The 15212-nt window shown below is 39.2% G+C and overlaps 1 protein-coding gene across 6 annotated transcripts in view; it reads right to left on the bottom strand.

Annotated features, from left to right (window-relative positions):
* The window catches only part of LOC137344427 (protein phosphatase 1 regulatory subunit 12A-like), a 211413-nt gene that overhangs the window by 105399 nt on the left and 90802 nt on the right, over positions 1 to 15212 (bottom strand). For all 6 annotated transcript variants that reach the window (XM_068007389.1, XM_068007392.1, XM_068007388.1 and 3 more), the window contains exons 4-8: positions 10758 to 10917; positions 9324 to 9468; positions 7795 to 7869; positions 5585 to 5664; positions 525 to 679 (exon numbers count right to left, since the gene is read on the bottom strand). In XM_068007389.1, the coding sequence (XP_067863490.1) occupies positions 525 to 679; positions 5585 to 5664; positions 7795 to 7869; positions 9324 to 9468; positions 10758 to 10917 (615 nt within the window). The remainder of the gene's footprint in view (positions 1 to 524; positions 680 to 5584; positions 5665 to 7794; positions 7870 to 9323; positions 9469 to 10757; positions 10918 to 15212) is intronic.

Here is a 15212-nt window from a genome sequence, read left to right as displayed (position 1 = left end):
TCCTCGTTCTTCCTACCAAAATGTATCACTGCACTTTTTTGCATTAAATTCAAAAGGAAAAATTTGCAGGACTATGGGGAAAGAACAGGCGAATGGGACTAATTGGATAGCTCTTTTAAAGAGGTGAAGGCATGATGGGCTGAATGGAATCCTTCTGTGCTGTAAATTCTATGATTATAGACTTTTACCACAGCCTTTTAAAAACCAGCTTTGCACAATGAGCAGTTATTTTGGGTTTATGTTTTATTGCTTCCAACTATAATGTATATTTTACTCTAAAAAGGCACAGTTACAATTAAATGCACACTGCACAATAAAGTGGTACCAGTTGCTATTAAATATGACCTTTCATTTGAAATTGTTCAGAGCTGGTAAAAAATGAGAACAGAATGAGAAACAAAAACAGTATTTAGTAGATTAAATTTTAAGTTTGTTCCAAACTTCCTGTACTTTCATAAAAGTGTATTCCTCTGATTTGATCCTTAGTATTTCCTAGTTAAAATCTCAGTCTGTGTCCAGCTTACCTGTGTCTACCTCAGATTCAGAATCAGAGGCATCATCCTCCTCCTCTGAACTGGAGCAGCTAGATTCATCTTTTTTACTCTCCTCATCAATCTTTTCTCGCTCAGGTGATTTGGGCTTTGTTTCTTTTTCTTCTTCAGAAAGTAGGCTGTCTTTACTGTAACAACGATGAAACAATTCAATCTCAATTACCTGTACAAATTACTTCAAATGTTGATTTTATTAATTACTGCAATATAATACAATGAGATGTACAAGAATCCTTAACCGTTAATTTCACAACCACTGTAATATGGAAGATAATTGTGTGTTTTGTTTTAAAAGTTTGGGCAGTGTGAGGCGACATTGTTCTGCAAAGGGTGAGCTTCAATAAGCTGTGTCATGAGATGGGCTCAATTCACCAATGTTCCACTAAAGTTCTTAAGTTCAAAATGTGCTGTCAGGGAGAAGTAAGGTGCTTCCAGCCATTACCCTGTGCTCGTCGCCAGGGTCGACATGCACTTGAACATCTCTTATCAGCTGTTTATTAAAAAGAGTATTAGAGAGGATCATGAATGTCATTTTCTATTGTGAAGTTAGAAACTAGGATTTTTTTTTCCAGGTTCTTTTTTTCAAAAAATGTCACAAAATGGGACAAAATCAAGGTGGGGGGGGGGGGGGGGAGGAAAAGAGGGGAAACTGAAGCCCAAAAAAAAGTGGTAAATTTGGTTAAAAATCAAGAAAACAAGAGACCAAAAAAATCCAGAACACAATTAGAAATTTGGACCAATTGTATGAGCCACAATAAAGCTAATGACAACCCACAATTATTTACACCATTCACTGACACCACTTTAATGGGCCCCAAAAGCAGTTCCAAATGTTTTGGCACCTGCCTGCAGCAGTTGCACTCAACAAAATTTGCAACGCTTGTTTCACCTGTAATCCTGGAAGTAGCCATTGTGGAAAACACTCTCAGCATTAGCTAAACCAGGTGGGACACTTAAGGATACAAGCAGAGCATTTTTCAAAACCCAGTAGGCATCTTCTCATTGTCTGGAACTGGCATGGCTGGTAGGTTGAAATTCACTTTCTGAATTTGCTTTATCTTTTCTACGAGCCATGAAGATACTCAATGAATTTTGTAAAGCAGGCAAAACTTTTTCGATGGGAATCAAACACAATCGCTTGCCAGAATGCGTATTTTTGTTGATTGTATCGGGAGATGTACAAGCCACAGTGCTACTCCACTACTCTGACAGATCCCAAAAAAAGACTGCAACTCGCTCTTCAGTCTCACCTGCTGAAATATTAACTAAGTCAAGAAAAGTATAGGCCTCGATATTAACATCCCCCACCCCTTCAATACTGCGTGAGGTGGTCAGGGTGGGGGTGGGGGGGTCAAACCCTAAAAATCACGAAATGCGACCCCACCCTGTCGCATACGCGCCTACTGCCATTTTAAGGTGACGGGTAGCATGCCGTGCGAGTGTCCAGTCTTGGAGAGGCGGGACACCTCATTAACATATTTAAATCAGGCTCCCACAATGCAATTGGGAGCCTGATTTAAATTTAACTGCTGCCGGCCGGTTTTCCCAGGGACACCCAGCAGTAAAAGGGAGGCAGGGGTTGCTGGCTCCAGAAAGTAAGTGCTTTTTATAGCACTCCTTGTGGGCCAGGAGGAGCTGGAGTGCTCACCCCTTAAGCCTTCATTCTGCTGATTGCGGCCTCTCTCCCACGACAACTTCTCTACAAGCCCCGAACTGCAGCCTGCTCCCCTCCTGCGATCACGGCCGAACCCACCCTCCAACTACCCCCCCCCCCCCCAAGCTCCAATCTGAAACCTACCCAACTCCCGATAGCCGGGGACTGTCACCAAGAGTCCCCAGATGTGGCCTGCTGCTGGTTTTCCCGCCCAGCAGCCGGCCAGCCTGTCAATTTAGTTGGACGCCGGGTGGAAAACGGAATTAAAAAAGTAATAAGGACCTGCCATTAAATTCACCAGGTCTTCTACATCCCCGGCCACCCCCACTCCCTGCCCGCCAATATTGGGGTCATAGTTTCTTCTAGAAATTGTGGCGATCTGCTTGGTGTCCAAGTTCCGCTGTGATTTTGATCACCAGAATGCAATCAATCTCAGTTATAAGTTTCAGGTCTGCCTTTGGTATTCCTTTTGTGGTCACTCCCACAAGTGGCTCCAGCATCTTATGTTCAAGAATGTGCCCGTACTGCCCAATATCTAATTATACAATAGCGTAACCCAGGGGTTTAAAAATAGGACTGACTGCCATGTGCTCACGACTGAAGAGTGTATCTTTGGCTCATGCCCTTATTTGCATTTCTCCAATCTTTCTGAACGTGAACTGAACTACTTGGTGAGACACGGTCAGTTAGGAATCGTTAAATTGTTTTATTTCATAGACATTAAGTGAACATACAGAGTAACAGTGAAAGCAATTTCCACTTAGTTAACTCAATCTCACTTCTCTCCTCAAAAAATGGAATAGTAAAGCACTCTGTCCCTTTCACGATGACTTGCTTGTCAGCAGCAGGGATTCACCAGCAGGCCTGTCAACCAAACTGACTACTTTCTCTCCTAGCAGCATACACTTGCAGGCATGTCATGCCACGTTCACATGAATAGAATCGTCTTCATCACAATGGGTATGAATATGCAAAGAGATAACTAATTTATTCTCCTGATCATCTTGGGTCATAATTGGTTTGGAATAAGACTGTAAAAGTATGAAATAGATTGAGTGTTCAGGTATCCTGCAAACTAGCCTGTCCAGTTTAGCATACATTCTTCAATGCTTGCAGAATGTGGACTTTTTTAAAACCACGTAAATTCACTTTTTTTTAAATAAACCTTTAATATAAAAATTCCAAAATTCTGCAGAGAAAAAGGATCAAAAATCTCACTAAATGACATCAATAGTCACAAACTTTGTGCCTGCAGAGGAAGAAGAGGATTCCAGTAGCTTTTGTACCTCATACAACAGCCTGAGTCTTGATTATAATTGCACTCATCTCTGGACCAGAAGTTGAGCCTTTGTGTTTAATTGAGTGACCAATCCAACAATCACCCCCACCCCTCCCCCCACTCAAGAAAAAAAAAGCAATTCATAAGGAAAAATCAGGAGAAACCGACATTAATGATCCATAGGTATCAGTAGCAGTCCAGCAAAGGAACCTCAGGACATTTATTTGTTTAATGTCACAAAGAGAAAACCTGTCTTAAAAACCACCCGTGTTGAGAAACTTCTTGTCAGTTATGACTGGTTAGTATTATTGCCAACCATAATTTAATAATGAAGTCATTTCAACCTGTATTAGACCACCCAAAGCCAGTCCCATAGGTAGTTATTATAGACTGGTTCCCTCCATTAACCTTTTTATTTTACATTATAAAATAGTTTAGGAAGAGTTAAACAAAACATATTTTTTAAAATCTATATGCCGATGTGTTCAAATTCAACAGAGCTCCATGCACAAGCTCAACTGACATGGATTTCTAGTCAGCTAATGTCATGATTACGATGCATCAGTGAGTAGCTGGTCTTAAAGTTCAGAGATTGCTTTTATATCCTGAAATGAAAGAAATGCCAAAGGGGAATTACCACAGAGACCTAAGCATTGTTGCAACAGGTTCCACTGCACTAAAATAGTGGGAATCAAACTTAGCACATGATTTTCCAAAACTAATGTACAAGTCTGAGCAATTACTCGGTTGGACCATATATTGCAGTTTACATTTTAAATGCACAATTGTTGTAACATCAAAATATAAAGTATAATAAAAAATGAAATGTGCCCATCATTTAATAATTCATTTGTTTATTAGAATGACTTCACTTTCAAATGTCAAATCAAAAATATTTAGAATAGCTTTAAGACATATTGGGGTGGGGGGGGGGGGGGGGAGAGGAAGGGCATTCAATCTTTGCCCGAAATGGGCGTGAAGTTGGCGGAGTGGCCAAGCTGAAGCGGTCATTGGGAGGTATGAACCATTTTCGGAATCAGGCCTCATTTGAAAGCCGATACATAGTGATGGCCACCAAACAGGTACCTCACAGCAGCTAGTCAGTTGTGGGAGGGCAGGCAATTGGCTAGCTCCAATGTTGAATTAACTGACAGGTCAGGCCTGCAGCAGGGGCGGGGGAAAGAGGAGAGGAGAAGCCGATTCTGGAGCACAAGCTGGCAGTGGGCTGCAGGATTTTTGTGGCTCTCATCCTGGCCCCACAAAATTCTTCCCAAAAAAATTCTGCAAGTGTTCTTGAGTAACCATCATGGGTTCCTTTAAGAACAATTGGTTAGCCCGCTCACCACCTGATACAAGCGTAACCCGCCACCACCCCCCCACCGATTAACATATTTAATCAGCCTCCCACATGAAACAGGAGGGCATGCTGCTCGCCCATTTACAGGCTCACTTGAAAATTGTGTCAGGCAGATGTTGGGCGTCAATATGGCAGTCGAGGTGCCTCCTCCCATTTTTAAATGCCAGACACTCGTTTTTCAGGTGAGAATCAGGCAGCCGGCAGTTGAAAATCACCCCACACTCTACTCTTGCTTGTTCTATTCTAGCTAATGAAGGTAAACTAAAATGTTACGCTGTTCCCCAAGCTTCTTGGCCTAGGCAAAACTCTATAGGCGTATAGAGCATTAACAAGGTCAGAATACAGGCAAGATCCAAGATCGGTGTGACTTCTGCATTGCGCAGTTTTCAATATAATTTAAAACTGCTTAAGTGGTACAAAACACCAAGTTGGAGGGAAAGGCTTTGAAAGTCAGTAAGGTTACATCATTATGTCAACTTAAGAGTTGTTACTAAATGGTTAAAAATCCGATTCAGGTGCAAAACAACATTTAGCTACTTAACATTTACTTGCATCCCTGGAGACAGAGTTTTACAGAGAGGGTAAACAAAAGCTCTATTGAAAGACTGCCCACAAACTATTGATAAGTGATTGACATCCAATGGTAGACTGATGTGGATTATTTCTAAATCTCAAAGCCAAAAATAACAAATTAAGTAAAAGCAGTTCACAGGAAATGGTGCATTTGCCATAGTTCAAAGTACCTCAAGTGCTTGGTCTGCAGTTTGCAATTTACAGTTGATTCAATGAGTGTTGATCTCACAGCTTGTTTTTCAGTGCGAAGCTATTGAAAAAGAACAAACAATATCAGATTTTTTTTTAATATGGGCCACAAATGCAAGCCAATTTAAAATTCTGTACACAACAATGAAACTCAGTTAAGTACCGTTAAGTAACTTGCATTTACATGGCACCTCATCATGTCCTCAGCACATTCCAAAGTGCTTTACAACCAATGAATAACTTTCTCAAGTATAGTCATTTTTGTTTTGTAGGCAAACGAGTCAGTCATTTTGCACACAACTAGATCCTACAAACAGCAAATGAATGAATAACCATATAATCAGTTTTTGGTGGTATTGTTTGAGGGAGGAATGCCAGCCAGAACATCAGAACTTCCTGCTCTTCTTCAAATATGGGACCTTCTACACCCACCTGAGCAGGCAGATCAAAGATGGCACCTCAGACAATGAAGCAATAATTTCATGTTGCACTTAATTGTCAGACTAGGTTTTGTAAGAAAGTCTACAGCAGGGATTGGGCCCTTCAGATTCAGAGGCAAGAATACTACCGATTTGGTCCAAGTAGTGGACATATCTGAGTTATTTCTCCACCCACATCAACGTGGACTTCTCAAACCTGGTTTAGGTAGGTGGATTTTACTAACTGAAACACAATATAGAGTATATTGCAGCAAAACAAAAAATGCTGTAAACACTGTGGATCAGTCAGCATTAGTGGAGAAAACACAAGAGTATACATTCCAGTGAAATGCTGCTTGCCTGAAATGTTAAAACTTCTGTTCTCTGTACAGATGCTGACTGGCCTGCTGCGTGTTTTCAGCATTTTCTGTTTTTGCTTCCGATTTCTAGCACTTAAGAACTTGCATTTTTATAACGCCTTTCACGACGTCCCAAAGGGCTTTACAGCTAATGCAATTAAGCATCATGACCCTCAACACTCCCACGCCAACAGCCATGTGCTCTCCTGGCCAAAAAAAACTAATTAAACAAAGCCTAGGCAAATTCAAGGAAAAAAGAATTCTGGGAAATTCCTCAGACACCTGAAATTGATCAAAACGAGTTCCAGGAGACCACAATGACCATGAGGCATATCATCCAACATCCAAAACTGTAATGAAGGCCATTAAAAAGACAAAGACAATTCAATTAACAAGTGTAATATGTTGTGAAATATGTATTTTTAAGATTTTGTTTAAACACTTATTTTGGATATAACAAATTTCAGTAACTGAGAAAAAAAATTGCAGCTAAAAATTGCTGTGGAAAATCACAGCGGTTGGCAGAGGCTAGAAGGGGACTACTAACACAGGAGGCCCCAAGCAAGCTGAGACATAAATATAGGAGACCTGAGCAGGCTGTTCTATGGCCAGAATACACCAACACTGAAGTTGTAGTTTGGGGGAGTGAGCATCCTGGAAGACCCAAGAAAGTAAATATATTTTAAAGATACTAAATGTAATATGTTTAAAAAAAGGCCACAGTTACCTGTATCCTTACCTCACACAGGGAGGAAAATCAACAAGACTGAGAAAGTAAAAGAAACTGCTCAACAGGACCAGTTAACAGAAAATGCAACAGCATCCAGACTCAAAGCAATTCTTTTGAAGTACTCCAGTGTCAGAGCAGAGACTGTCATATGTTTTTAATAGGATTTTCCAATTAATGACAGGTGTCAGAGGAAAAAAGAGTTACATACAAATGTAACAAGTAGGTGTGGAGACATTTAAAATGGGAAATCAGACAGAGAGATGTTTATGCAGGAGTTTTCAAATGAAAGATGCGACAGACGTACTGTGCAATATGCTGAATGAACATTAAAAAAAATAACACTATAGGTGAAAGTACATTGCTCATGGTAGCTTCAAAACAAATTGTTAAAAATTGTACTTGCTAGAAAGGTGTTAGGGTCCTTTTCTGCATGTATATCTAAAGCAGAGATTGGTTCTGTAATCCAAAGCCAGGCAATTACTGCAGGCAGGTATGTATGCTGCACTGAAAAAGTGCTAGTTTTTTTCCTCAAAGGACAGAGTTCATATTGTATAACTTGAACATTTTCATAATTGTTTTAAGCAATATTTGGCTGCCTCATCGAAGTGTTACTTTTAAACTTTTTTTTAAAAAGCTAATTGCTGTCAGCCAAAGGGAAGAAAAGTCCAAAATAATTCACTTACAATATTCTGTTTCTTCTGGAGTTCCTCTAAATGCTCAATGATGCTCTCATCTGCTAAATCAAAGGGAGTCTGACCCTGCAAACATAATATGGATAACTTAATCCGTTGTAAAGAGTTTTGATTTTAAAAAATGGAGTGGTTAGACATAGGTTTTCATCTGCAGTTCTCAACTGGATTATCAGGGGTGGGGGTGCAGATAAGAGAAGGGAGAAGAGAAATGCTGAAAGAGTACACATTTCCCCATAGGAAAGGAAGGACAACTGGTGGGCAAGCCAGCACTGGATGCTCAAGCCCCTCTTTGCCCCCTGCTAAATAACAGTTATAGCAGAGACCATATATCAACATTTGGTTGGAAAACTAGAGAGAAAAATATTACTTAAAAAAAATTAAATCTCAAACCAAACTAAAACTTGATTATAGTATACTATATGACAATTTTAAACTGGATAAATTTTTCTGAACAGTTGCAATTTCCACTGGTCCCTAGTTTTAAAAATAATTCACCATGTGGTAAGTGTGTATGGGGTGCAGACGTTAATATCCTTTTGATTTCGGCTGTGGTAAATGGGGAGGCTGCATACAGATGCCAGGCACCTCCCCACAAGAAAAAATTAGAAGCGACAACCCCAGGCCATGACCATGCATCTCCTGTTAGCTAAATATGAGTGTCATTGGCCTTGTAGCAGGTTGCTCATCATTACCTATTAACCACAGAGGCACAAGGTCCAGGGATGACCTTCAAGTGAACAAAAGGTTGCGTTCCCTTCGCTGGAAGGTAACAAACTCTCAAACAAATTAACCACTAGCAATCAGTTACAGGTGTGATACAGTGTTAAACAAAGTAAGTGGAAAGACCAGGGGGCAACAAATGTAAAAAGAAGAAGAATGCTTTGTACACAAAGTACTTCTATCCATTTAGAAAAGATGCTTTGGAGTGGTTCGTGGCCAACTAAAGCTGCCTGACTCCAGAAAGCTCTCTTACCAGCTGAACATTCAGCAGGACCAACATGTAACTTTTTTTTAAATATACGATGTCAAGGGACATTCCCTCTCACTCTCCTGGAGTTAATACATTCGAAAAGTTATACTGATCGGTTATAGGTCTAATAGTTATTTGATTGAAGATATACTTCTCATTTCATCGTTATAGTATTCTATTAAAATTTAAGCAGCACCTATTCCTTGAAAATATTTTTCAACCAGGACCAGTGTGGCCTCCTTTTTATACATGTCCTATTAAAGTGCCTTGAATAGTAAAGGATAAAGTTCAGCAAGCAAACCAGCCAGATTCAGTTTGTTCCAGCAAAAAAAAGAGGAACCTCTCTCCAAACAAGCAAATTGGATATAATTTTTATTTTTTTTAAATTTTGGGCTGGACTAGGAAGATATTCAGTATCTTGTGTACAATACATTTCAATAGTCTTAATCTATTTCTAAGTAAACATTAATTAATAACCAGTACTCAAATACAAATTTAGGTTTTTAATAATGTATGCACAGTGAAAATCAGTTTATTAAAAGCAACTGACCACTTTGTTAACAGCCTCCATGTCAGAAAAACTCTCGACAAGGATTCTACAGGCTTCTTCTTTGCACCAGTGAGCAGCAGCATGCAGTGGAGTCCAGCCATCATTGTCCTTGATATTTACATCATATCCAGCCTGTATTAGGAGCCTTGAAAAGAAGCACCAGTATCAAAATGTGCTGCAGTTTCACTGCCCTTCCTCCCACCTTGCCAAATTGTCCCTTTTTTATCCCTTTTTCCTTGTCCTGAAGGTGAAACCTCATACTGGGGTGTGGCTCCACAGTGATGTATCTTTTATGTCTGACACAAGATGATATTCTTTGTGTATGAAGCATGCCCAACAAGCATGAATTAGAATGGGGCACTCACAGCTGAACCCAGTCATATCTTTACTCTGTGCACAGGCACAATTTAAAGCAGGGATCTGCCCCTCCCTAGCCCAGTGGTGCCAAGATAAATTGCAGCACTAGGGCAACCACCCAGGTGGAGAATGTCTTACGCAGCAAAGACTGGGGACGAAACCCAAGACTTTCTGGGTTTGGTTACATATGGTTTAGCACCAGCTACACCACACAATAAGTGCTGCATGGAGAAATCAATGGATTTTACTGAAAAACATTTAATAGGGAATATGGTTACTATGTTTTTAAAAGAGAATACTGTATTTTAAGAGAAGGCAGAACATTCATTTAGCATTTAGTTCTGTAAGAAGAATGAGCAAAATATAACAAGCTCAGTGAGTAGCTGACAAATAGACCAGGAAGGTCATAGGTTCAATCCCTGGTCTAAGTTGAGAGCCACTTTGAAGCAGAGGGCAGTGGTAGGGGAACTGAAATTGGCATCAGTACCTGTACCAGAACAAAGAAAAGAAAACAGCCAAGGCTTCTGATCACTAACCACCAACCCTTGATGAAAGTGTGCATGTTTAGGCATTAGATAAGGAGAGCAATGAACTCAGCTGTGTGCTCTGTGATTGAATAGGGATTGAATTGAAGGGATATGGGGATCTGGCTGGAAAGTGGAGTTGAGGTCGAAGATCACCAATGATCTGATTGAATGGCAGAGCAGGCTCAAGGGGCCGTACAGCCTACTCCTGCTCCTATTTCTTATGTTCTTACGAATAGCCTGCCAATACTCAAGTCAAGGCTCATAGGTGAATAACATAGGTGAACAATGGCCATTTTGGTGAGATACTGGAGGGTGACCAGTGCCATGCAGCCACACCCAACAAAGGGGTGATGTATTCAGTACAGAAAAAAATTGTCAAGGAAAAATAGAACAGCACAAAAAAAGACACCATATTATTCCAGTTTATTAGCTCACTGTAAAGTAGGCATGTAGACTTGGTCAGCAAAGTAAGGATATTGTTAAAGCTACTTGCATTTCAATAAACTGAAAATGACAACATATATTCTTACTGCATTTCATGGTATCTTACTTTAAAACTTCCAGGTATCCTTTTGCAGCAGCCACATGCAGAGCTGTACCACCCGATTTGGTGTTCCTTACATCTTCTATTTTGCCACTATTTAACCACTGCCTGGCATCCTGCAACATTCTGTGTTCCTCCTCTTTCCTTGCAGCTTCAACATCAATTCCTATGGAGGAGGAATGGCACAATTGTTATGAACATACTTTATCTCCCTATATTTTCTCAAAAATATCCTAATCTGGAAATATTAAACATAGCATATTATAATTTTGCACCTCTGATGCAATGTCCGCTGTCTAGTTGTATCTTTTAGTTACATGCATTTATTCCTTGCCAACAGTTCAATGAAATAAAATTAGCCATTTCCCAAGTAATATGTTGTGCATATACCAACAAACGGTTTCTTGTTCTTGCAATCTTTTTGCATGCATATGACTATTACAGGCACTCATATAAATAACTAGACCAAAATCAGTTTAAATCCTTATTTTCAGATGATGCACCAACTTAACATTCATTATTCTATAATGAATGTGCAGTCTAGTAAATAACCCAGTATTTTATGAATAGTTTCTGAAGTTATACACCAAACATTAACCTGTTTTTCCTCTTTGCAGATGTTGACACTTCTAGTTTTTATTTTAGAATGCTCATTAGTTCATATATACTAGTAACATATAACAATTCATGCTTGTTACCAGTTGGAGCCTCAATGATCATTTTCCTTCAAGTTCATGGCTATATAAAAGTGTACTGAGCGATAGCTCGTCAGAATGGCAGGGGGCTCAGCGGAGAAATAAATAACAGGCTCAGTGTCCCTTGTGACTTACCTTTTACACACTATTAGTATCACAATTAATGAAATATTAGTTTGTTTTTATTGATTACAGTTCATTAACAAATATAATTTATTGACAACTACAATTATGTGCTTTATCGTCAAGTGTTAGAATTGATCAAATCTAAAGCAGCACCTCATAAGTTGCAGTCTCGCCCTATTTGATATTTTGACATTCACTTGCAATGGGAAGGTGGGAGGGGTGGCACCACAAAGAGGCTTCTACTGTCTACAAGTACAGATCCCTTTGAAATAGTGCCTTTGAGAATCTCACAAAAACTAAATGGATGACATTATGAATATAGTGGGGAAACCACAAGCAATGTATGTCAGTGTGTTGAGTCTAGATTGTTTAATAAAATTGTAGTTATATAGATATCCTATAATTTAACGTGCAGCATTCAAACATCATTTTGCATTAATTTAAACTGGATTTTCTTCCATAATACGTACCTCCAGGTCAATGATGGATTGCTCCTTAATTATGTTGAAAATAAAATTGGTAACATCTGAAATAACATCGCTGCATTCTGGAAACTTAGTATGCTCAAGAACTATACTGTATATAATTTAAAATGGCATTTTTATTAATGTATTAAAAATGCTAGGCATGGAATATTTATCATGACTGAGTTAACTGAAGTGTGTGGTCTAATCTCTTAACTAAACATTGCACATTGTAATATATAATTACGGTCCATATTTGGCTTCCTGGCTCATGCAGGAACTGATTATAGAACACAGCATAACTAAAATAATCTGTGGATTGAAAGTGGCTGCTTAATATGCAGACAGAAACGCACAGATGGGTGCAGCATCTGAAAACACCATAAGTTTTGATGCTGTAATGACATCTAATGCAACAGTTAGCAGTAAATGAATAGCAGCTTACACCAATGCTTGAAAGATGGACTGTAGCCTATTTGTTATGAAACTTACTATCGCAGATACAATGAAGCCAACACTTAATTATCTTGAAAATACAATTCTTCTTAAATCTTACATCCTATTCTTACTTTTTTTAAGCCCACTTCCAAAATTATTTTTCTATTCAGAATCACATTTTTGTTCTATTTCTAGTTTATCTCATTTTATTTTCCACTTTTTCTTTATGCGCATTTCCTTTGTCATTAGTTGTATGATGTAACATTGCTTTTTGTATTTTATTCCTTTTTTCTACAGTTCCAACTTTTCAGTTTACTATTTTTTATTGCAATACATATCCTTGCGTCAGGCAATTTTATGGGTTTTAGCATTCATATTACTTGTCAAAAAACTTTGAAATGGTCATATGGTTCCTATGACTCAACCATAGGAATAAATACAAAACAAAAAAACCCATTAGAATTGGCTTCAAAATAAACAATTTTAGTATTTATCTCCTAGTACACAGCTCACAAAAGCAAACTAGCAGTAAGTAAACAATCTAACAGAGATTGTCTGATATGGGTGCAATTTAAAGTTCAATGGGGACACTGGTGTAGTGGTCATGGAACTGGACTGGCAACTCAGAGGTTACACGTTTAAATCTAATAATTTATGGGCTAGTGACAAATAACAAAAATGACCATGAAATTTGCCACCGTCATGAAACCCAACTGCTTTACTCAATCTTCAGCCACCGCCACCTAGCCCGCACATGACTTGTCCACACAAGGTAGTTGACTCAATGAGCCGGAACTTGCTTCGACCAGCGTGGCAAGGCTCTCCGCACCTCCTGCGGATAAAAAGTACAAATGTACTTACTGCGTGGTCCACGACTTAAATTTGCTGGATTCTGAGATCTTCCTCAGTAGTGCGTTTCGATATCAGTGCAGGCCATGTGCACATGGAAACAAGCTCTGCCCACAAGCAGGCACGTTAACCTCAAATTTAGTGACATTCCCTATGTTAGTCTAAATAAAAATGTAACTTACCTTATTATAAAAATGCAAGAAAATGATTTAATTTACTTAAACATACAAAAGTTCAAAGTAAAAAAAATATTTATTAATTTTTCTTAATGCTCAAAAAATATTAAAATAGGTATAATTAGACATGCCACATCTTTTAAATTTAATTTTTTTGTTGTTTTGCAGTCATTATAAGTCACCGCGCTTTTAAAAAGTAGCGTAGGGTGGTATTTTCAAACATACCTTCTCGTGGCATAAGTATCTTCGTTCTAGCTGGGCAAATGGGTACATTTACGATTGTTTGGTGATTGCGTTTGATTGTATATGATTGTGGCGTAGTTGGCCCTTTAATTCGGAACTGTCAAAACGCCAATGAACCAAAGCAGGTTCGCGATTTTCAGGTTTTAATGTGCAGGCGCATGTCCAAGGTAAGTAAGTTCTGGGCCAATGTCTGCTGAACTAGCTTAGCACCACCATATCAGCATCACCTATGTAGCTTCAAACAAATGTTTTTGTTTTAAAAAAATTGTGGAATTTACACCCACTTTTTAGAGGTTAACTAATCATCATAATTATGCATAACTTCAGATTCAAATTTGTACACGTGCAGGGAGCACACAAGGGAAATTTAAAGAGCTGTAGACAACAGAGTTATAAAGTAAGTGCCCAAAATCCTTAGTCTTAGGAAAGGCTCAGGTAGCATTTCAACTAATTGGCAGCTTTTGTCAAGGCTAAAGGAATAAGGGATTAAGATGTGAAGGTCAAAAATGATGGGAAAGCAAACCAGGGTACAGACATAAGTCTTCAGGCAAGCCACAGGAGGCCAACCGTCTGCAGCTGGCGTGGTGAACCAGCGTTTTTACAGCATTGTCCATGAGACCGTTCCTGCTGAGGAAAGTCCATATTTTCCCTGCTTGGGGGGAGTTGCCCTAGAATGCCAAAAAGATTTTTTTTGCATGCATGCGAGGAACTCCATTCGCTTGTGTGCAAAGGTCCTGTGCTGGCAAGACCTGTATTTGGAGGCAGATAAATGAAAGAAAATAGATCATACCATGCTCATTTTTAAAATCTTCTGTGTAGATAAACTTTCTGATCCTCAGAAGTTGCCTGGCAGCTCTGTACCACAGCTCACTGCTATGCTCTGTATTTTAGGAATAGCAGCCTCTGCCTAAACTAATCACCTGCCATGACAAGGTATGTTCAACAACTTGCATTTACATAGCCCCTCAAGTCTACAGACGCAAGTAGCGGAGGGGGGGGGGGGTTGGAGGGGTAGGCATAGACTACCACTCATATAACCTGACCCTCTCTTGGTCCTCTTCTTGCAAACACCTCTGATAGGGGGATTCTCATTGGGAAATCCACTGATCCCAGTAACTGTTTGGAACAAAAAAAAAAATAGAACTGTTGGCAGAAAAGGCTCACGAGAACTGAAACGCCAGCAGAAAATGAAAGTTAAGAAATAATAAATATCCCTGCTTTAGCATTAGAGTCTTTTCGATGACCTTCCATATACTTACCATTATCTACAACTCTGGGCACCCATTTCACATGGGCATAATTACAAATGAACATCCTGCATGTCCAGTAACCTGGAATATTACAGGCAAGTTCTACCTCCAAAATGAACAATGTCTGTGAAGCGGGATAAGCAAGAGTACAAAGTATATTAAAAAGTCAGAAAAGGGTATACTTGTTAGAAATAAAAGATAACAATAAGGCTAAAATAAT

The sequence above is a fragment of the Heptranchias perlo genome, chromosome 27, assembly GCF_035084215.1.
Source record: "Heptranchias perlo isolate sHepPer1 chromosome 27, sHepPer1.hap1, whole genome shotgun sequence".
NCBI classification, from domain to species: Eukaryota; Metazoa; Chordata; class Chondrichthyes; order Hexanchiformes; family Hexanchidae; genus Heptranchias; species Heptranchias perlo.
The sequence above is the reverse complement of the archived record's forward strand: the minus strand, read 5'-3'. Positions and strand labels throughout refer to the sequence as shown.